This window comes from Solanum lycopersicum, chromosome 9 (assembly GCF_036512215.1).
Source record: "Solanum lycopersicum chromosome 9, SLM_r2.1".
Classification (NCBI taxonomy): domain Eukaryota; kingdom Viridiplantae; phylum Streptophyta; class Magnoliopsida; order Solanales; family Solanaceae; genus Solanum; species Solanum lycopersicum.
In genome coordinates this window covers 64,825,994-64,847,327 of record NC_090808.1, presented here as the reverse complement: position 1 = coordinate 64,847,327, position 21,334 = coordinate 64,825,994, and the positions used below count along the sequence as shown (strand labels likewise).

Here is a 21,334-nt window from a genome sequence, read left to right as displayed (position 1 = left end):
TCAAATCAATACTTTTTATGTTAAGTCAAATCAATACTTTTTATATTAGGTAAAATCATTATTTTTTACGTACAATATTTAAAATGCGGAAGACAAATTAAATTCATGTCAACAAATAAATATAAAAGATATATCATATGTCAAATCAATACTTTTTGTCAACATTTTTGTATGTTTGAACAAGTTTGCAGGATTTACTTTTTTTTATCTCAAATCAATACTTTTTGTCAACATTTTTGTATGTTTGAACAAGTTTGCAGGATTCACTTTTTTTTTATCATAAGTCAAATCAATACTTTTTATGTTAAGTCAAATCAATACTTTTTATATTAGGTAAAATCATTATTTTTTACGTACAATATTTAAAATGCGGAAGACAAATTAAATTCATGTCAACAAATAAATATAAAAGATATATCATAATATTAATAACAAGATAATAAAAACACATTAACCTTAAAAACATATACAAAATATTTAAAATCGAGTAGGACATCGTGCCTTTGTGTGACCTGTCTCCTTACAAACACTACATTTTCTAGTCATGCGAGCCGGAGCTATATCCATATCATTCTTAAGTCAGCTTCTTCCTTGCGTACCACTTGTCCGCAAATATTCAGTATTTGCAATTAAATTAAAAGGAGCTGGTGGCCAATACATTTCATCACCCACTGGATTAAATGTCTCACTGTATGTTCGTTTGTAATATTTTGCACTGTAGAATTTACTTACATAAGATTTTGGCTCGATTCCGCGAAGTCCACAAAATTTGATGGCATGCGAACAAGGCATATGATAGTTTCTCCATTTTCCACAAGAACATTTCTTACCTTTTGCAGTAACCTTGTGGACATTTCCACCTTTACCATCATGAGCAAAAGTAAGAATTTCAAAAACTCCATCACCTGTGTTGTAAGTCATCATATCTGTGTGCCCTTGAGCTCTTTGATAATAATCATTAAATTTTTTATCTATCGCAAGTGGCCATGGCATATTACTTTGAAGTAATGCAATTGCAAGATTGTTTCTTTCGACAAAACGATCAACGAGAGCTTTGAACGTCATTCGAACCATGGCAGTCACAGGAAGCCCCCGAGCTTTTTTCAATAAACCATTATATGACTCAGACACATTTGTCGTCATGGCACCCCATCTACGACCACCATCCTTATACATCGTCCATTTTTCCAAAGGAAATTCATTTAACCATTCATATGCTGCAGGAGACAATGTTTTGATTTGTTGCATCCGTTGCATAAACTTTTTCTCCTGATGCTCAGTAGCAGCCAACCACATTAGATTTTCGAGTTCACTATTTACAAATTTTTTATTAAAATTTGCTTTTAAGTGTCGAACACAAAATCTATGATATGTGTTGGGTGGACTCAACCAATCATAAGATTGAACGCACTGCAAGATTCCTTGATGACGATCAGAAATAAGACCAATTCCTTGTCGTTCACAAACTACATGTGTCCATAATAACTTGAGAAACCATGACCAAGACTCAAAACTCTCACGTGCAACTAAAGCATATGCAAGTGGAAAAATATTTCCATTCGCATCAATTCCAACCGCAATTAACAATTTGATATCATACAAACCATAAAGATGTGTGCCGTCGATAGAAATGACCGGCCTACAACTTTTGAAACCATCAATGCTCTGTTTAAAAGCCCAAAAAAGAAATTTAAAAATTTGCTCACCTTGCATTGTTGTAGAATGATGCTCCCACTCAATAATAGTGCCTGGATTGAATAATTGTAGTGCAGCCATGTATCGAGGTAATGCCTTAAATGAACTTTCAAAATCACCATAAACCATTCGAAATGCTTTTCTTCGACCTTTTTGTGCTTTTCTGTAACTAGGAGTATAGTGATGTTTTCCTTTGATAATTTCACGGATCATCTTAATATTTATGTCCGGATTTTGCATAACATATGGTATTAATGAAGTGGCAATCATGTTATCATTCAAATTGAAATGATCCTCCTTATAGTTATCTGTAAGATAAGTATGCAGTTCAATCATTTTTCCTGTCTTCCACATACCGCTTGAAATCTCTCTAAACCGAATCATCCAATCACACCCTAACTCATGACGCTTGCAAATAACTTTCCAACTTTTACTTTTGGATTGATCACAAAGAAATTCTTTTTTAATAGCAAGACTATATGCTCTTACTGCAGATTTCATTTGCATCTTATTCATAAATAACATACCTAGTTGCATATACAAATTAAATTAATCAACATGCAATAAATAAATAAATAAACAACTATAAAATATTTAGTTTTCAACAATTGAACCTGACTGGATATGTTTAGGATTGTTTGAATTCCAAAGTGCCGTTCGAATGGAACCGTCATCTCTCGTGTACATAAAATCTTCTGCATTTTCGTCAGTGTGATCTAAGTATGGAATCGCTGTAGAATGATAATTAATACTTTGATCTTCAATGGATGCATTAGGTGCATTATCCACATTATCATCATCGCCGTCATACATATCATCACTGTCTGTTAATTCATGCTCGGAAGGTTCATCATTGTGCAACTCACCAACTCGTTCATCACCCATAACATTGTTATTTACAATTTGTGTACAATAACTCACTGCATTTTGAATTTGATCATACCTATAAAAATAATAATATAAATATATTACATATAAGAAAAATAATTTTTAAGAAATAAGAAAACATTACTTTATTTACCTATTAGTTGAATCCGATTAGAAACAATTCAAATGACTGAAATTTTGGCTAGACTCTCCCATAATATTCAAATGTTTTTACCTAAAATTGTTGGTAGATTGGAAGATTGAAAGTAATATGAATATGAAGGATAAGTTCCAATTTATAGAATTGAAAGTCTCATGTACTATTTACATGTGAACTTCTTCAACTATTTACGATAAAAAAATAAATTTTACTATTGTCATGTGATCCTTTTCACTTTATATATATATATATATATATATATATATATATATATATATATATAAATATAAAAGTATATAATTTTGTTTTAAAAAAAAATTAAATAATTTTTCTCATTTAATTTTAAATTAATTATTTGAATTCAAATATTATTTAAATTTAAATTCAATATAATATTTTTTTTTAGAAAGAAAATATATTTACTTATTTTTAATTTTTTTAAAATAATGTATATTTTCTTATAAATTATAAACATAAGTTAACATTTTTAAAATTTTTTTTTATTTAAAAAATTGCTCAGCGATTTAATAACAAATTTTTTTTTTTTTTTAAATAAATCGCTGCCTAAGCAGCGATTTATAAAAAAAAAAAAAAAAATTTTGATATAAATCGCTGCTAGAGCAGCGATTTACATAAAAAATTTTTTTTTTATTTTTGAGCGATTTATATCAAAAAAATTTTTTTTTTTTTATAAATCGCTGCTAAGGCAGCGATTTATATTGCAAAATTTTTTTTTTTTTTTATAAATCGCTGCACTGGCAGCGATTTTAAAGAAAAAAAAAATTTTTCTTCGTAAATCGCTGCCAGAGCAGCGATATACCTTATTTTTTTTAAAAAAAAAAGAAAATTAAAAAATAATGTTAAATCGCTGCCCTGGCAGCGATTTGTAAGAAGAAACATTTTGAAATCGCTGCTTGAGCAGCGATTTGATTTTTTTATTAAAAAAATTTTTTTTGGCAAAATCGCTGCCTCAGCAGCGATTTTACTTTTTCAGTCGAAGTAAATCGCTGCGTCGGCAGCGATTTTACCGTTTTGGTTTATATAAAATTTTATATACCGTTTTGGAATTTTTGTTAATATTTTTTACCCTTTGAGTTTCGGACTCCAATTTTAACCCATTTTTTTTATTGGTTTAGAGATATTTTCAGCTTAGCAAGAGTTCAATCCAATGTTAGACACAAAAGAAGTTTGAAGTTCAATTTTGAAAACTGATTTAACCACAAACAAAAAAATAATCAAGTAGTAATATCTCAAAAGAACTGGAACAACAAGGAGAGTTCGAATCCAAAATTTGAAGAAATTTAATTTATATGAAAGTTGTGAACAATGTTGTTGTAATTGTATAAAATTTTCATAAACCAACATGAAATTTTACAAAATTTGGTACGACCGGAGAGCACCCTCTAACTAGTTGTAATCGACGTTTTCGTCCTTGAAAAGACCTTAGACAAGCCCTTAACATCATTGCATCATTGATAGAATAAAAAGGGGTTAACATAAAACTTTTCATTTGAAGTTCAACTTCACTTCATATATATCAAAATAAAATTCATAATTGTCTCACATGACCATCTAAACATAAGAGTATGAGAAATGAGGTTTAGCCCTTACATCATTACCATACGTCTTATAATAGTCTTATAATAGTCTTATAATAGAAATTACAATAAAGTCTTTGAAAAAGAAAGTATGAAACTAGAGTTAATCATCTCCATCCTCGGACTTAGGACTCACCAAATTGGGGATAGCAATTCAAATTCTTCAAGAAAGGAGTGAAATCTCTTCAATGGCCCGAACTTACACTTTGTGTAGAAAATAGAAGAGATATGGGATAGTACAAACCACATGTACTAAGCATGAAAACATATGCAAGTAAATCATTTGAAAACATGCGCAAAGGGACATTTTAGTATAAACATGTTAAGCTCACTTTTAAAAGTCTTTATGCACATTCCGAAAACATATAGTAGTCCATATCACAACAATCATGAGACATATTCATATTCATGTTCAACAATAACATCATAACAAAATCATAGTTAACATTTCATGTTTAGAGTCTATTTCATCAATACCTCACAAGACTTTACTCATAACCCCAATCCAAGTCCACTTGTACAATTTGTATCATGTAAAGCCCCATAACTCCACATAAACCAAGTAAACTAGCAAAGAGACCATAAGCATTGTCTTTACCTCATATAACATCATAACAAGTGTAGTCAACATCGTGTATAACAATTTAGACCAACATCATGTATATATATGATGTTGGTTTCACTTGATATATATATATATATATATATATATATATATATATATATATATATATATATATATATATATATATATATATATATAAGTCTAAGAATCGAGTGAGATTGTAAAATATTTTAAAATAATAAGTTAAATTTGACGATCAGGACATACATTTTTATGTCGAGGACTTGGGTCTCAAATTCTAGAATTACTCCCTATAAATTTAAAAATAATTACAGAAATCTCATTTTTTAAATTTATTTTTTACCATTATCCCCGAAAATTTTTACAAATATTCAAAATTTCTCATTTTCTTTTAAGTCAAAAATGTCATTAATGCAATTAAACACATATTTGACATTAATGCAATTAAATTTTACAAATATCTAAAATATCTCATTTTTCTTTTAAGTCAAAAATATCATTAATGCAATTAAACATATATTTGACATTTCAAACACATTGCAATTATTACATTTAAATATCTTTATTTTTCAGCTTGGTAAAAGATAAACATTAATATGACCAAATTATAAAGTAACAAATTTGTCATAAATTATAGTGAAAACTCTGGCTATAAATAATAACATCACTCTGCTTTAATCAAAACACCTAAGCTACAACAATAAAAAAAAAACATATTCTAATCTTATAAATCATGAGCTTCACAAAAGTTCTATTAACAATTTTTCTCATTGTGATTGTTTCAACAAATGTTGAAGCTATTGGTGAAGAAAAAATTTCTTGTAGAGCAAAATGCGTACTTGCATGTCTCTTAAGCAAAACACCTCATTGTCTTTCTGATTGTTTGAAACAATGTAAACTTCATATTTCTTCTGAAGAATTTAACGATGCTCGAAATTTAAAGAAGGTATAATTTTATTTCGATAATTATTTATGTTAATATCACTCGATTTTTGACATGTATTTTGATGAATTTTATGTAGATTTGAAGCTAATAAAGAGCTGCTTGGAAGAATGTTCAACACATTATTAAAGAATGATATTTAGTCTTATGTTTATTGTTACCTTATATAGTATTGATATACATTTTTATTTAAATGAAGTGGAGTAATTTATTTTGGTAATTCTATCTTTTAATATTTCAGCGTCCATTATTGATGTCTCGGGGATTTTTTTTTTTAAAAAAAAAGTAAAACTACACAAATTTCAGTGTTAAAGTTAATTAGATGTTGTCCTCTATTAAATGGTATATATTATTTCTTTAAAAAAATAAATACTATTAATTTGAGCTTTTTTTTTTTTTTTATAAAATATGTCTAGTTAAGATTTCTTACTTTGTTTTATTATTAATTGCGACACTCCAATTTCATGAACTTCAAGTGAATGCATCGAGATAATAATATAAGAAGTTCATAAAATAAACTCTATTTATAAGTAAAAAAAATAAGCTTGTAAAGCAATAAGGAAAAGATAACAATTATCTAAATTAAATTTCTCGATAGTTTTAAAAATTCATTTTCGATTGTAAAATAATGTTAGAAGATCAAAAGATTGCATGAGATTCATACAATATTAATGTTTCTCCAATTAAAAGTTTGAGAGGAGATTATTTGCTTTTTGTACCAAAAATGATTTAAGATTTTATCCACAAACACTTTAAACTAACTAGCTGATTATAAATATTTAAAACTAAGATGTAAAAAGTTTTATTATTTATATTTTGAAAATCGTGATATTTATGAACATAACTACTATTTTATAATAGAATTTAATTTTCTCTTCGTATATAACTTATCTATCATTAATCTAATGCTATATGTTTCACCTTCTTCTTCTTTTTCCAAAAAAAAAAGTACACATTTTATTTCATTAATTCTTAAAGATGAAAGTTAATGTATATGTAGAATTATAAGTAGAAAGAATCAAAAAAAATAAAAGAGAGAAGAAAGATACACATGAGCAAGCCGATTAGGCAATTTTATTTTATTTTTTGCTTTTGTCTGTACAATGAAAACTGAATAAAATTTTAAAATTAAAGCAAGTTGCTAACAAAATAACAATTCAACTGTATGAAGAGAGATTAAAATAAAAGTCTTATTATAATTTTAATTACTACAAATAAGTATAAAACTAAACACCAAGCTCCGATGGTTCAATAGTTGAATTCTTGTCTATTCTTATGATTGTATAAGAGAATCTCGCAACTTTCACCACAAATTGTGAAATTATTTCACCCATTTAGAGCACCTACTTACAAGTATTGTAGGAGTAGTAAATAAAAAACTTTCTTGGAAAAATTAAGTTTATAGGATAAAAATTACGGAATCATGAAAGTCACATGAAAAATTGAAAGGCCAAATACTATTAAAATAAATGGGTAATGCTAAATAACCAGAAAAATTCGCCAGAAAATTAAATAATCTATAAAAAAAATTTCAATTTTAAAATAAACGAATCTTTTTTCCATTTTTAGTTAAAAGATATTAAAGTTAAAATAGTAAAAATGTTCAAAAAGATAGAAGAATATAAGTAAAATGTTATTCTGGCCATATTCTGACCATATTTTCTGGCAAAATGGATTTTTCCAAAATAAATATAATGATTCTTTCATTGTCTTTATACTAATAAATAAGTAACAGTTCAAATAACAATTAAATTATTATTATTTAATAATTTATTAATTAGATGCGTAATTTAGCCGAGGGATAAATAAAAGTCTTTTTTGAGAAATTAAATTTATAGAACAAAAATTACGAAAACATAAAAAGTCACATAAAAAATTGAAATGTCAAATACTATTAAAATAAATATTATGATTCTTTCATTGTCTTTATACTAATAAATAACTAACAACTCAAATAATAATTAAACATTATTATTTAATGAGTTATTAATTAACTAAATGTTTAATTTAGCTTAGGGGTAAAATGGTAATCTAATTTTTCTAAATTTGGCGCTTCCCACTTTTAGTAATAGTAAATACTAATATATATATATACACACACACACACTCAATCCATCCGGTATTGTATGTCACGATTTCTATTTTTAGAGTCAAATTATAAAAACTTTGACTAACATTTTAAGATGTATTTTTTCATTATATTAATATGCAAAAAATTACAATTTATAGTACTTTTCATATAGTTTTAAAATATCTAAGTTTTTTGTTTAAAATATTGAATTAATGTGATCTAATTTAACTTTAAAAATTAATCAAATTGATTTTTGAAAAGCGTAACATGAGAAACAATACCGGACGAAGGGAGGTTTTATTAAACCAAATTTTAACCTATATATACGATGTAATTTTCGGACTAAGAGGTGTCGGTAGCTCTGCCCTTGGATACATCGCGTCCCGATACAAATACATCCGAGAATAGGAGAGAGAGTGAGGAAAATAGGTATTTTTGTAATTCTTTTCAAATGGTAGGAAATTTCAAAAAAAGATGATAAAATAAGTGGTGTATTTAGGTAATTTTTCCTTAAAAGATTTAGAAATTGCACAAAAAATACTATAAGTCATAGTAGTTGATAATTCAAAAAGTATTCAAATAAATCATTGTCGAAGAAAAATGTCATGTGACTGTCCAAATAGTAAGCAAGGCAAACAAATTAAAACGAAAGAGTGTTGAAGTTTTGTGATTTCATATGCAACAAACCATTGCAATGTGATGCAACTTTCATATTGAGACACTGTTGGGGATTCCCTTGCCAGTAAGTCCTGTTGCACTCTTGTCACCTGTGGCATTTGGATATAGTAATGTGTAAGGCAATTTTACAGGTCCATTTCTGTTCTTCAATATATTGTCATTGTTCCTATCTATTATTCTGTTTTCAATTTCAACCAACTTGTCACTGAATTTCTGCAATGCTTGTCGTGGTTGTCGATCACAAGTCCATTCAGGATTGTCTCGTTGCCCGAGATAAATCTCATCTTCAGAATGCATAGATAACATCTCTATCAATGAGATGCCCATAAGAGTTTGTAGCTGAGCTGTGATTGTCTTTAGGTAGGCGCGTTCATGGTTTGACTCGAGCTCAGCATACTCAGGGGTGCCTGGCTCAGGCATGAATCTTCGACTTACTGTTGGACGATTTGGGAGGTAACCAGCATAAGGATATTGCCCAAAGTTGACAGCTGCATGAAGAGCAGAAGCCACCCATATAATAATTGTACATGTTTCGATGAGTTCAGCTCGTGTCTGCATTTGAGGCCACCATGGTTCATCTTTCAAGTCACCGTGACCTTCATTGCGAACTTCCATCCACCAAGACTGGAGTTCAGTGTCGTCACGGATCATGTCATCAGTTGAGTAATAGAAGGAACAGTATTCGTCAACCCAGGCTTCGATTGCTGACCAAATTTCAAGTCCATCAACCGCGAAAGGATAATCTTTTATCAGAAGTCTAAGGCCATTAGGCTGGCTTGAGTCTGGCACTGCAATTCCTCTGTAATTGAAACAGAAAAAATGAGTGTTTGTTGGACAAAATGGATATGACATTGAGTTTTAAGTCGTTGTAACGATTATATACTGTCCTACCTTTTAAGTAAATCTGCAGGGAGTGCCTGTTCAGTGAACACCCAATTCTTATAGATGACAGAAGACATCTCCATGGCATACTTGGACGGGAATACTGTCGATTCAAGTATTCCACCTGCATTAATGAGGATCTGCCTAGCCAAACCATTGACGTACAATGTATCTCGGAAGTGGGGTTGTAGAAGCTTATAGATTGGATGAACCACACTCAATTGTCTGTTTGCTGCTATAATGAATGGCTCTATCACTGCATGTGTGTTCAGCCTGGAAGCAAAAAGTAGCAAAATCAATAGTCAGTTCAAGAGGTAATTAACATGCATCTAAATTCTACAATTATAAGTCGCGCACCAGTGACTGATGAGCTGATGATAACCAGAGTCATTTACAGCAACATAAGCTTTGGCCAAATGCCAGACATAGCCTTCGACGCTCTCATCATTACTTGGGCTAAATACTTGACTGGTGAAACCATGTTTTTCTCCTTGTGGATGTGGCAGGCTCAGTTCAATCGCAAGTGGCTTCAATGTTCCATCGTCTTGGAGTAAAAGGATGGTCCGACTAGCATATATCTTTGTGGTTGTTGAGTTAATCCGAGTAATATATGGCATAAGTAGGTCATGATAATTTAAGATGAATAGCCTGTCATTCTTTATTGCCTGTGTCCACAAAAGATAATCGCGTAAATACATAACATCTAAAGTACTAAAGACAGATGATAAGTGTTCCGTTACAAAGAATTATTTCATTTTCTCTTCATATAAATACGATAATCACTAGAGAAAGATAAAAAAGAGTATTACATCATCCACAGTTAGTCCATCCATGTATTTCTCTATCTGCTCCCTTGTTATTTTACTGGTGTGGTTGCCATATACTTCAGGATTTAGCTTGCTTGTGGGTGGAAATTCCTGATAAGAATTTAGTCTTTTAGTACTTATCATTCAGAGTGAAAGAATTACAATAATTAAACAGACACTCGAACTTGTCTTCATCTTGCAAGTAAGCACTCCAACTCGTCTCTACTGTGTCTCATGGACACCCTATGTTGACCTGACACATAAATTTTAGAGGTGTCTAGATGATCATTTTGTAAGTTAGAGTGTTCGACTGACACAATTGAGATGAGTTGAAGTTTCTGGATGTGCATACTCAAAGTTGGAGTGACCAATGCCACGTTTGAGTGTCCGTTTATGTGTTATGCCAAAAAAAAGAAAGAAAGATTTATGTATGATGTTTACCTGTAGACGCTGGATAATCACAGGGTTAACGCCAGCCAGCATTTCACGTCCAAACTCTTCATCTGACCTCCATGCGGAGTTATCTTCTGTAGTTTTCTCGAAAAGGTTCACAATTAGTACCCATTTTTTCACCTTAGCAAGTACTTAGAAGCTAAACTTAGTTGTGGAGACATAAGAGAAGGAAGACATAGGTACCTTCAATTACATGAGGAATTGGATATTTATGAAATTGCCCTTTGAGTATTTTCCATGGTAGACACTCCCTGGACCTTTCCTCATCACTATCTTTATAGAATTCTAGTACACGTTCGAAGCTTTTGAACTCGTTGAAAGGTCTAGCTAACACAGACGCGGTCTCTGGGATTACAACCCGAATTATTGATGTGGCACTATAGGTAAGGAAATCATTAAACTTCACATGGTTGAAAAGTTCATCTCGCGGAACATAAATGTTCAAACTCAGACGTGGCAACCGCTTCTCTAAGCTAGAATCTGCAACAAAACAAACTTAAACTCTATTCACCTTGTTCTTTTGGTAGTTAGTTCTTTGCTACCTATAAACATTATGTGTTTGTGAGCTTACCTCTTTTAGTCGGTGGACGACTTGTTCTGACTCTACGAGGGTATGGATATTCCTTAGATCGACCAAGCACAGGTCGATCATATCCTAAATCATTGTAGACAGCATAGTCATAAACTCTGTCCCATTCCTTGAGCATACCAGAACCTGTACCTCGAAGATTAACGAGCTCCTCATTTCTGTATGCCACAAGGGGTTCTGGTGTGTTGCATGGCAAGTATGTCTAATAACAAACAAAAGTTCAGAAATTTGAATTTTATGCCCTTTTACATGTTAGCTTGGTTTAGAATATCAATGAATACCTTGTTGCTGAAAAACACTCGATCATTGTTGTAACGATGTGACGGATACACCCAAGAATTGCAGACAAAATGAACTTCACCATCTCCAGGAACATCATGTAAAGTGAGAGTCTTGAGGTAAAACTGGCTGTGATGATTGTTCTTTACAATGAAAGCTCCTGGTACTCCTAAGGACTCATCCCAATCAAATGTAATATTGAATGCTGCTTCTTCCACTGATATCCAAGTCTTGGAGGATGCCCATTCCAAAGTTGCTGGTTTTCCCAACTTCCCTTTTGATCCATTTTCTACATAATAACATATACATTATCGGAGTTACTCTTTCCATTTCAAAATAAGTGATGTTTTTAGTCTGGGCACACACCCTTAACGAAACGAAAGTACTCATTCCTACTAGAAATATGGTGTACTTTTACTAACTTACCCTTCATAAATACCTTGAAAGAGAAGCAACTCTTTAGTAGCAATTACTTGGTTATGTAAAACTTCAGGAAAATCTACAAAGTAATCCCTATACTATGATCAAAAAATCTCAGAGACACATCTTAATTAAACTAAGGTTCTATTATTCATGAACTTAATTTTTTGTAGTTTTATACACCTTTTGTCTTAGGTGGCACACTCCGTGACTCCACGCAATTGAGGCGCGTGGGAGACACTTGGATGCCACGTAAGCTAAAAAGATGCACAAAATTACAAAAAAAAAATAAAAATTCAGGGAGTAATATGACCTTAGAATAGTTAAGGTGTGTCTTTGGAATATCGATCATAGTCTAGGGGATACTTATGCATTTTTCCTAATATTTTATTTATTTTAATAAGGTTAAAATTAGAAGAACATCATTAATGTCTTCTTAATTATGTAAAAAGCCACTTATTTTGAAATGGAGGGAGTATCCAAAAGTACGTTGAGAACCACGAAGTCTCAGGTACACATCTTAACAGAGGCAAAAATAATATAGATGATTTTCTTCCCATATGTCCAAGCTTTAATATACAGAGTTACTTAGTATATGTACAAGTGGAACGTAACATGTATCTCTTAAAATTAATCGATGTGCAAACAAATTGGTCCAGACGGCAGAGTTATCATCTTTTACTAAAAGGACTAACAACTAACCAGGCATACAATGATTTACAGAGTTTTCTTCTCACTCTGCATTCTAGCCACTCTATAAAAAAAACTAACAAGTTCTCTATGCATCTCTTCATAATAAAATGAGAAGACAATGTAATTACCAGGATCAGCATGTTCAGCACTAACGAGCTGTATGGTAACGCGTTTACCAAACAGCTCGTGCATTCGATCAAGGAAGGCAGAACCAGCATCCTTGAAGTTCAAAACATTCTTCTTCATCAATACAACTGTTCCCTTGATCTTAACGGCGTCGCGTTCTACTGGAACATCGCGCTGTTTACCGCAAACTGTTTCCAGCAATTTCTCCAGTATCTCTGCACAACCCATTGAGTAAAATGGACAAAATGCTAAAGAGATGTTTTGAGTTGTATATGAACTTTTCTTGAGGCACACAACAATAGTAGACTTGTGTCCTTTTATAATCTACGTTGTTCGGACTTTTCAAGAATATTAGTAGCGTATTGTTTTAAGACTCCGAACAACATATATTAGATTACTTGTATAAATTATTGGATTACTTCCCAACTTGGATCAATCGAGGGAACCACGATTGTCTTAAGAAATTTTCAATAGTCTTAGCTGGGAAAAGTTGACTTGATATTCAATTGGGCATAAGAAAATAAAATACATTAAAATATTCTCACATTGACTTGTCAACCTTGTTTGTATGATTGTTAATTATTTGTATGATTATTATTTAACTTCCTTATTTTATAAGAAAATTAATTTGGTGCAATTATATTGTTATTTTTTTCTTTATTTTATCTTTGCTTTTTATTATAAAAGGCATAATGCACAAGTATATTTTTTAATTTGATCTCAGTTTATATTTATATCTTTCAATTATGAGTGTGTATAAGTAGTCATTTAAATTTATATAAAGTTGAATAACTATACAAACTCATCCGACATGACATCCTTCTACACATATTATGTTACGTAGGACTCATATGTCTACTGTTTATATAGTTGAAGGGCATAAAAATGTGAAATAAGGTCAAGTTAAAAAGCAAATTTATGTATTATATTTTATCGTTTACTCCAACTTTGTTATAGCAACTTTACCTCACATTCCCACATGTTTTTAATTAGGTTTAATCCTAACGTGTAACATTGCACGACAATAAAAACTGACACAGTCTATTTAGATATTGTTTTTATTAAAGTAAGAGATTTTAGTATAATATGTTATATTATAAAATTATAATACAGTACAAGCGTTGTTCTTATCCAATTAAAACTTGTCAACAAAATATAATGTTTTAAAATATTCCCATTAAAAAAAATAGCAAACAATCAAGATCCGAGTAATAAGCTGTTTGATGAGATTTAAATACATATTCCATAAGCAATCCACATTAAATATTAGCAGTTGTAAATATTAATTAATTGGGACAGAGAAAGTAGTTGCAAGTGTGTTAAATTTAATGTAGATCTCGAATCATTTAACATTATCTTGTAATTAAATATCAGAAAATAATTTTCTCATGGAAAATAAAATACTTGTGTCATATTAAAATACCATAAAATGATTTCCTCAAAAAGAAAATTATTAGCAAGGACTTGTTTTCGATCCGTATTTTTTTAATGATCTGTTACGATTGGAAATGCGTGAAAAAATATTTTTCATATCATAATAATTCACGATAAAAGACAACCTTTATTTTTAGTCGTACATATTTCAAGGGCTCAATGCAATGATATAGTCACATACTGTCAAGGGTGTTCATCCTTTGTAGGAAAAAATTAGCATATATACAAATAAAATAATATACGAAATGATTAAATAACTTATTTGAACATTCTTAACATAACAAATTGTTATTTCTGAACATTATTTAAAAAAATTTTAACTCTTTCACTGACACAATTATTCTGTTTCAGGTGGACTTAGAGTTAAGCTGATGTGAGGTAACTATCATTGTCAGACTGCGTCTTTACACACTATATTCATAAAATATTCTCTTTCACAAATATTATATGCCCTTTGAGCTGTATTGGTATCAAATTCATTTGAACTCAAATTAGTACTAGTATATGTTAATACCACAAATAAAAAAAGCAGCTTGATGTGTAATCTAAAAAATAAAGGATCGCATCTCAAGGGGTGTTAAGTAGGTAGGTTGCGTTGTTTGGGATTGAGGATGTTATGTAGGCAGTTTAAATGGTTGATCTTATAGTTCGAACATATTACCTATAAGCTATAAGTCTGTGTGTAGACAACTTTATTGTTGCTCAAAGACTCTTTTGTTACTATCACATGATCGCATACCTATTTAAAATTCTCTTATGTTTAATATAATTAATTGTTACGGAAGTCGAATATATAGAGAGTGATGGAATCACAACTACTATATCTAAAGGTAGCTAATAAATAATAAATGAGACAACAATAAAAAGAAAATAAAAAATTAACGAGGTTTGGTAAATTTTTGTTTTCTTTTGCCTATTCCTCGAACACAACCAACCAATATTTATTTCACTCCAAAAGAGTACAAGTGAAATACTAAGAGAGAGAGAAAGAAGAACAAATGCCTTTCGAGATGAGAAGGCAAGTGTGAGATGTGTTTCAAATGAATTAGGAGCTACCTATTTATAGAAGTGAATTATTCCTATTGATGTTATCCCTGACATCACAATATGTCAAAATGTCAAGATTTACCTTGTGGAACCAATTTATTGTTCATCTAAATTTCACCTACAAAAAGGTGTTATCTTTGACTTTTCTACCAATGAAAAATTATCCTCCTAACTATCATATTTCTTATTGATTCATTTTTTAATCTTGTCAAATTAAACATTAATGAGAGACAATTTCACTCGATACTTCCACAGCACTTTTAAAAAAAGTAACTGTATCAAGAGTATCATTAGCTTTACGGTATGTGTCAGTTTTTTTAAGTCTCTTCATTGATCTTAATGGATCTGTTCATTGAAGAACTTCAAATATTATCAACCAATACCAATAGATTTAGCATATGTGCTTTTAGCTGCATTTCATACATAGGATCATTGTCCAGAAACCATAAAATCATTTGTAGATACAGAAAAAATAGGAAAAAGTTACTGTGATGTGTTGACTTTAGCTATATACAAGGATGCAGTACTGCATTTTCCCTTCTTGGGCTCAGTCATGAAGTCCAAGCAGAAACACACATAACAATGATAGAATTTGGCTAAATAAATATTGACATAGAAGAATGGGTATGCACACTATATGTTGCCAATCAGGCTATTATATTCGCTTTGTAGAACATGTCAAATTGAGACACTATTGGGAATTCCTTTACCAGTAAGTCCACTTTCACTGTTGTCACCTGAGGCATTGGGGTATAGTAACATATATGGCACCTTAACTGGTCCGTTGCGATTCTTCCATCTGCTGTCACTGTTCCTTTCCACTATTCTGTTCTCAATGTCTACTAATCTGTCGTGGAATCTTTGAAATGATTGTCGTGGTTCAACATCTGAAGTCCACTCTGGATTTTCTCTCTGTCCCAGATATATCTCTTCTGAAGAATGTCGTGACAATATTTCAATTAATGAAACACCTAGCAGAGTTTGGAACTGGGCTGTGATTGTCTTTAGGTAGGCAACGTCAGGATTAGATTCAAGTTCAGCATACTCAGGAGTGCCTGGCTCAGGCATGAATCGACGACTTACTGTTGGGCGATTTGGGAGGTAACCAGCATAAGGATACTGCCCGAAGTTGACAGCAGCATGAAGAGCAGAAGCCACCCATATGATAGTTGTGCATGTTTCAATGAGTTCAGAGCGTGTCTGCATCTGAGGCCACCATGGTTCATCTTTCAAGTCACCATGACCTTCATTGCGAACTTCCATCCACCAAGACTGGAGTTCAGTGTCATCACGGATCACTTCATCTGTTAAGTAATAGAATGAACAGTAGTCATGAACCCAGGCTTCGATTGCTGCCCAAACCTCAAGCCCATCTACAGCAAAAGGATAATCCTCAATTAGAAGTTTAAGGCCATAGGGTTGGCTTGAGTCTGGCACTGCTATTCCTCTGCGGTAAAGAAAGTGGGGTGTTAGATTTGGATAAGATCGATACTGCGATGGAGTTTATAAGTCAAAGCTTTGCACAGACCTCTTAAGAAGATCAGCAGGAAGTCCTTGCTCGGTGAACACCCAGCTTTTATAGACAATAGATGACATTTCCATGGCATATTTCCCTGGAAAAACTGTCAGCTCAAGTATTCCACCTGCATTGATGAGTATCTGCCGAGCCAAAGCATTTATATACATGGTATCACGGAAATGAGGTTGTAAAAGCTTGAATATTGGATGTAGTACGCTCAAATGTCTATTCGCAGCAATCACAAATGGCTCTATTGTTGCATGAGTATTTAACCTGCAAGTTGAGTTGATATTAATGAACTAAATTTATTTGGAATACCATGAAACATTTACATCTTTGCATCTACTTTTCTAAGAAGTTTACCAATGACTGATAAGCTGATGATAGCCAGAATCATTTACAGCGGCATAAGCTTTGGCCAGCTGCCAGACAGTGCCTTCAACACCCTCGTCAGCTGGTGTAAATACAAGGCTGGTGGCACCATGTTTATCTCCTTGTGGATGAGGTAAGCTCAACTCAATTGCAAGTGGCCTCAATGTTCCATTATCTTGAAGAAAAAGGAGAGTCCGACTGGCATAAGTCTTCGTTTTTGTTGTATTAATCCGTCTTAGGTAAGGCAACAATGCATCATGATGGTCTAAAATGAACAGCCTATTACCCTCAATAGCCTGCACCCACAAGTTCAGATAATCATTACTATATTTTCTTAGACAAAAATCAAGTTGTTTCAGGAAATAAAGAAAGCCTTCGTCATATTTTCCCAAGGCTTCTTCGGTATATTCAAGTGCAAGAGGAAAATAGGTCAGGAATTTACTTCATCTACAGTTACTCCATCCATGTTTTTCTCTATGTGCTCCCTTTTGATTGAACTGGTCTGATTACCATATACTTCAGGATCCAACGTGCTAGCCGGGGGAAACTCCTGATAAGCATTTGATGAGTTAGAAACATGCATGAGCGCAAAAATCATTAAACCCATCTAGTACAATGAATCTTGTTTGTTACCTGAAGACGTCGAATGATAACAGGGTTGACTCCAGCTAGCATTTCCCGTCCAAACTCTTCATCTGTCCTCCAGGCAGACCTATCAACTGCAGTAATTTTAAAAAAAATGCTTATAATTAGTTATCAATTTTATGATGCAAGATCTAACATATCAGGAAGCATCTTAAGCTTGAAAGCCCTTTGGCACCTTTGATTACATCAGGCATCGGAAATTTGAGAAATGGTTCACCATCGGAGCGGACTAGTTCTTTGAGCATCTCCCATGGGATGCATTGCCTGAGTTTTTTTAAATGATGGTCTGGCAGTTTAATCCCACCTTCATAAAGCTTGAGTACGTCTTCAAAGCTATCAAACTCGTTGATCGTTTTGTCAAATAAAGCAACAATCTCAGGAACGAGGACCTGACCCAAAGATTTAACAGCATATGCAAGGAAATCTGAAAGCTTCATAGGAGTGAAACGCTCATCTCGTGGAACATAAATGTCCAAACCTAAAGGCGGCAACCGGCTCTCTGACATGGGATCTGCAAAGCCAATAGGAATAACAGCTGCTTATTATCCATAGTACTTCATTGATCTTGAATTCATTTCATTCTAATAAAGTTTCTACAGCAATGCAAATTATACGTCATAACCTTGTAAAAGGATGACTTCAATTTTATATGTGATCTAACCTGTTTTGGTTGCTCGACGGCTTGTCCTGCCTCTACGAGGATATGGATATTCCTTCGATCCACCAAGCACAGGTCGAACATAGTCTGGCCCCTTATCTGGAAATCCAAGATCATTGTAGAATGCATAATCATACACTCTGTCCCACTCCTTGAGCTTGCCTGAACCACTTCCACGAAGACTAAGAAGCTCCTGTTCCCTGTATGGTCTGAGAGGCTCCGGTGTGTTGCTAGGCAGGTATGTCTGGAATACCAGAAAATTTTAATTTCAGCATATCTTATCATATGTGAACCTATCAACTGTAAACAGCTGTTTGTTCATCATTTCAAGAAAAACTCCCAAGTTTCTAGATGTCAATATGTAGCTTTCCTATCAAAGCTTAGAAACGGCTGTTCACTTATCATTATATAGTTTGCTAAGGAATTCTCATAACTTCTGTCTATTTAGAACAAATAATTAACCTTTTAGGCTCTTAAAGAGGACCCAAAGAGAACGCCCCAAAAAATTATACACGTAAATATCATGAAGTTTTGTCAGTATATCTGGTTGTTGCTAACAAACACAAGTCCAACAGTGAGGCCTGAACCTCAATGCTCCTTCTGATTTTTAAATTGCTAACTAGGTTACTTTTTTTTATTTAACTCACCACTAGCATTTCTAGTTTAATGCTAGAGATACCTTGTTTGCAAAAAACACGCGGTCATATTTATAGCGGTGTTCTGGATACACCCATGAATTGCACACAAAATGAAGTTCACCATGTCCAGGAACATCTTCTAAAACGACTGTCCTGAGGTAAAACTGACTGTGGTGGTAATTCTTGATTATGAAAGCTCCAGGAACTCCCATGGACTCATCCCAGTCAAATGTCACATTAAATGTAGCATCTCCCGCTGATATTGACGTCAACGTGGAAATCCATTTTTCCAGGAATGCTGGTTGTCCCAACTTCCCTGTACAGCCATTTCCTACAAAAAATTAAACATAGCAGTATGCTTAAAGGTGTGTGTATTAAACAAACAAACTTTCCTTTTTTTTCTTGTACATCCTTCTGCCATTCAACATGACATTAGAGTTATATCAAGCGATCCTTTTTATCAAGTCTCGCGATCATCCAAAACAAAATAATATATCCATGTACTTGATCTAAGAAAAAGACTCGCATATGAGGGCATGTTGTAGGCATAAATTAATGAAGTGTACCCTTTCTCGTAGTTCAAGTTTTAAATGAGATGGTTACACAATTCAACAACTACAAAATAGGGAGAAAGGATCAGGAAAACAACAAGTCAGACACACTCAAAGAATTGGACTAGGATCAACTTATAACTTGAATTATCATTACTCAAGTCAAGGAAGTAAACACACGAAAAGCCAAGGGGTTCAACGTCTACTATATACATAAAAAATAACTCTCACATGTAATTTTTCCACGAAGGGGTTAAAAGGATATACCAGGTTCTGCATGGTCTGCACTGATGAGCTGCAAAGAAACACCTTTGCCAATGACTTCATGAAATCGATCGAGAAGAGAAGCACCAACATCCGTAAAGTCCAAGACATTCTTCTTCATCAACACAACTGTCCCTCTAACCTTTTGTCCATTGATATGAATATTGTTCTCATCTATAGTATCAATATTATTCTTGCCACAAACCACTCCAAGCCATTTCTCCAACATCTCTGTATAACATGGTGAAAAAAAACCCATTATGCAAAATTTGGAAGTCAATAGAAAATCCTTTTTTTTTTTTTTGAGTTTAAATGAAGAGACAAATATACATATGAGTATTTATAAAGCAAGGCATCACCTTACTTCCAATTAGAGTAACTGTAGCAATATCAGTCTTCTTGACAATATGCATATGTTCACAACTTCTTGACCAAGAATTTGGTAGTCATCTACACCCAACTTGTACAAATCTTATACAATTCACACATGGAACTGTTGGGGCATAAAGTTTCAATCTTTATAACTAAAACAAAAGTTTAAAGAACATATTCCATATAGGCAAATCCCATCTGGCATTTTTGATTAAAATAATTGACATGTTAACCTCACAAATAATATTTTGACATACCTTTTTTCATTCAATAATGTTGAACTAAAAAACTAAATTGCTTTGGTGTTCTCATTGTTTCCCACTTCTAATTCACTCACTTATCAGCAGAAACTTTACAACTTGCCCAATAAGCTCACCTTTTTTTTCAAGAAAAGTAGAAGGGCACTACCCACTTGGGTCCCTCCATCCCACCCCCACAAACCACCCCACCACCCTATACTCCATTTCAGTGTCTCAGAAAAGGGTCACAGGTTAGGTTGTTAATAGAGTGAATAAATATCATATAGTGGATACTCTGTTTTAGGGTGGAGTTGGGGGGGGGGGGGGGGGGTATGTGAGAAAAGCAGATATTTTGCTAACCTTTATGTGAAAAACAAGCAGCTGTCAAGAAAGGGAATGTCATCAATCGAGTAATGGAGAGGAAATTTCTTAAAATAAAGATATGAAAATGATAGTTCACCGGAAGAAAAGTTGGATTCTTGATTTACCGGCGAAGTAAAAGAGTTCCCCGCGGAGGTGGACTAAGGAATTTTGTTCTCTAGAACCATAATGTGGTAGAGTAGCAAGTATTTTTTCGAATTTAAATTTGTGTTATGGATTATTTTACTCTTCATATGAGATTTTTTTCGAATCTGTTTGGATTGATTTTTGGATTTATGATTTATAAGTCAAATAATCTAATTTATTATTTTTGATATTTAAATAGTCACAAACATCATGAATATTCATTTAATCGGATTTCAACTATA

At 32.5% G+C, this 21,334-nt stretch overlaps 3 protein-coding genes and 1 long non-coding RNA gene across 9 annotated transcripts; 1 reads left to right on the top strand and 3 right to left on the bottom strand.

The window, feature by feature from the left end:
- Positions 1 to 579: 579 nt before the first annotated feature.
- LOC138338646 (uncharacterized) lies at positions 580 to 2,704 on the bottom strand. The gene is made up of 2 exons (XM_069289623.1): positions 2,310 to 2,704; positions 580 to 2,222 (listed from the first exon to the last, which is right to left on the bottom strand). Exons 1-2 carry the CDS (start codon positions 2,578 to 2,580, stop codon positions 580 to 582), a joined length of 1,914 nt encoding a protein of 637 aa, XP_069145724.1. The 5' UTR covers positions 2,581 to 2,704.
- A 2,887-nt stretch (positions 2,705 to 5,591) lies between these two features.
- Positions 5,592 to 6,069, top strand: LOC101256413 (uncharacterized). Its single transcript, XR_183131.5, has 2 exons — positions 5,592 to 5,852; positions 5,929 to 6,069. It is a non-coding gene; the product is annotated as an uncharacterized lncRNA (long non-coding RNA).
- Positions 6,070 to 8,476: 2,407 nt separating this feature from the next.
- LOC101256707 (probable linoleate 9S-lipoxygenase 5) lies at positions 8,477 to 13,328 on the bottom strand. The gene is made up of 9 exons (XM_004247319.5): positions 12,849 to 13,328; positions 11,610 to 11,896; positions 11,311 to 11,530; positions 10,923 to 11,219; positions 10,728 to 10,813; positions 10,290 to 10,397; positions 9,838 to 10,145; positions 9,490 to 9,753; positions 8,477 to 9,397 (listed from the first exon to the last, which is right to left on the bottom strand). The coding sequence occupies exons 1-9, from the start codon at positions 13,072 to 13,074 to the stop codon at positions 8,629 to 8,631; spliced, it is 2,565 nt and encodes an 854-aa protein (XP_004247367.1). The 5' UTR covers positions 13,075 to 13,328; the 3' UTR covers positions 8,477 to 8,628.
- Positions 13,329 to 15,694: 2,366 nt separating this feature from the next.
- Positions 15,695 to 21,131, bottom strand: LOC101257007 (probable linoleate 9S-lipoxygenase 5). Of its 6 annotated transcripts, none has more exons than XM_069288708.1 (11): positions 20,604 to 21,131; positions 20,334 to 20,467; positions 19,978 to 20,205; positions 19,201 to 19,490; positions 18,525 to 18,765; positions 18,039 to 18,374; positions 17,852 to 17,937; positions 17,661 to 17,768; positions 17,210 to 17,514; positions 16,856 to 17,119; positions 15,695 to 16,774 (listed from the first exon to the last, which is right to left on the bottom strand). In XM_069288708.1, the coding sequence occupies exons 3-11, from the start codon at positions 20,201 to 20,203 to the stop codon at positions 16,006 to 16,008; spliced, it is 2,625 nt and encodes an 874-aa protein (XP_069144809.1). In that variant the 5' UTR covers positions 20,204 to 20,205; positions 20,334 to 20,467; positions 20,604 to 21,131; the 3' UTR covers positions 15,695 to 16,005. The 6 variants fall into 6 exon arrangements, with proteins under 6 accessions (XP_069144809.1, XP_010326552.2, XP_010326550.2 ...); XM_010328250.4 differs by having other exon boundaries at positions 20,334 to 20,424; positions 20,604 to 20,903; XM_010328248.4 differs by having other exon boundaries at positions 20,339 to 20,424; positions 20,604 to 20,868.
- Positions 21,132 to 21,334: the final 203 nt, after the last annotated feature.

Bases quoted from the DNA above. Each gene is read 5' to 3' on its own strand.
- LOC101256707 (XM_004247319.5), bottom strand. From the start codon at position 13,074: ATGGGTTGTGCAGAGATACTGGAGAAATTGCTGGAAACAGTTTGCGGT. The intron at 10,398-10,727 runs GTAAACATCATA...AATTCTTATCAG, and splicing joins TGATTATCCAGCGTCTACAG to GAATTTCCACCCACAAGCAA. The intron at 9,398-9,489 runs GTAGGACAGTAT...TTTCAATTACAG, and splicing joins CCTGCAGATTTACTTAAAAG to AGGAATTGCAGTGCCAGACT.
- LOC138338646 (XM_069289623.1), bottom strand. From the start codon at position 2,580: ATGGGTGATGAACGAGTTGGTGAGTTGCACAATGATGAACCTTCCGAG. The intron at 2,223-2,309 runs GTTCAATTGTTG...ATATGCAACTAG, and splicing joins TCCTAAACATATCCAGTCAG to GTATGTTATTTATGAATAAG.
- LOC101257007 (XM_010328248.4), bottom strand. From the start codon at position 20,387: ATGCATATTGTCAAGAAGACTGATATTGCTACAGTTACTCTAATTGGA. The intron at 19,491-19,977 runs GTATATCCTTTT...AATTTTTTGTAG, and splicing joins TGCAGACCATGCAGAACCTG to GAAATGGCTGTACAGGGAAG. The intron at 17,938-18,038 runs GTGCCAAAGGGC...AAATTACTGCAG, and splicing joins GATGCCTGATGTAATCAAAG to TTGATAGGTCTGCCTGGAGG.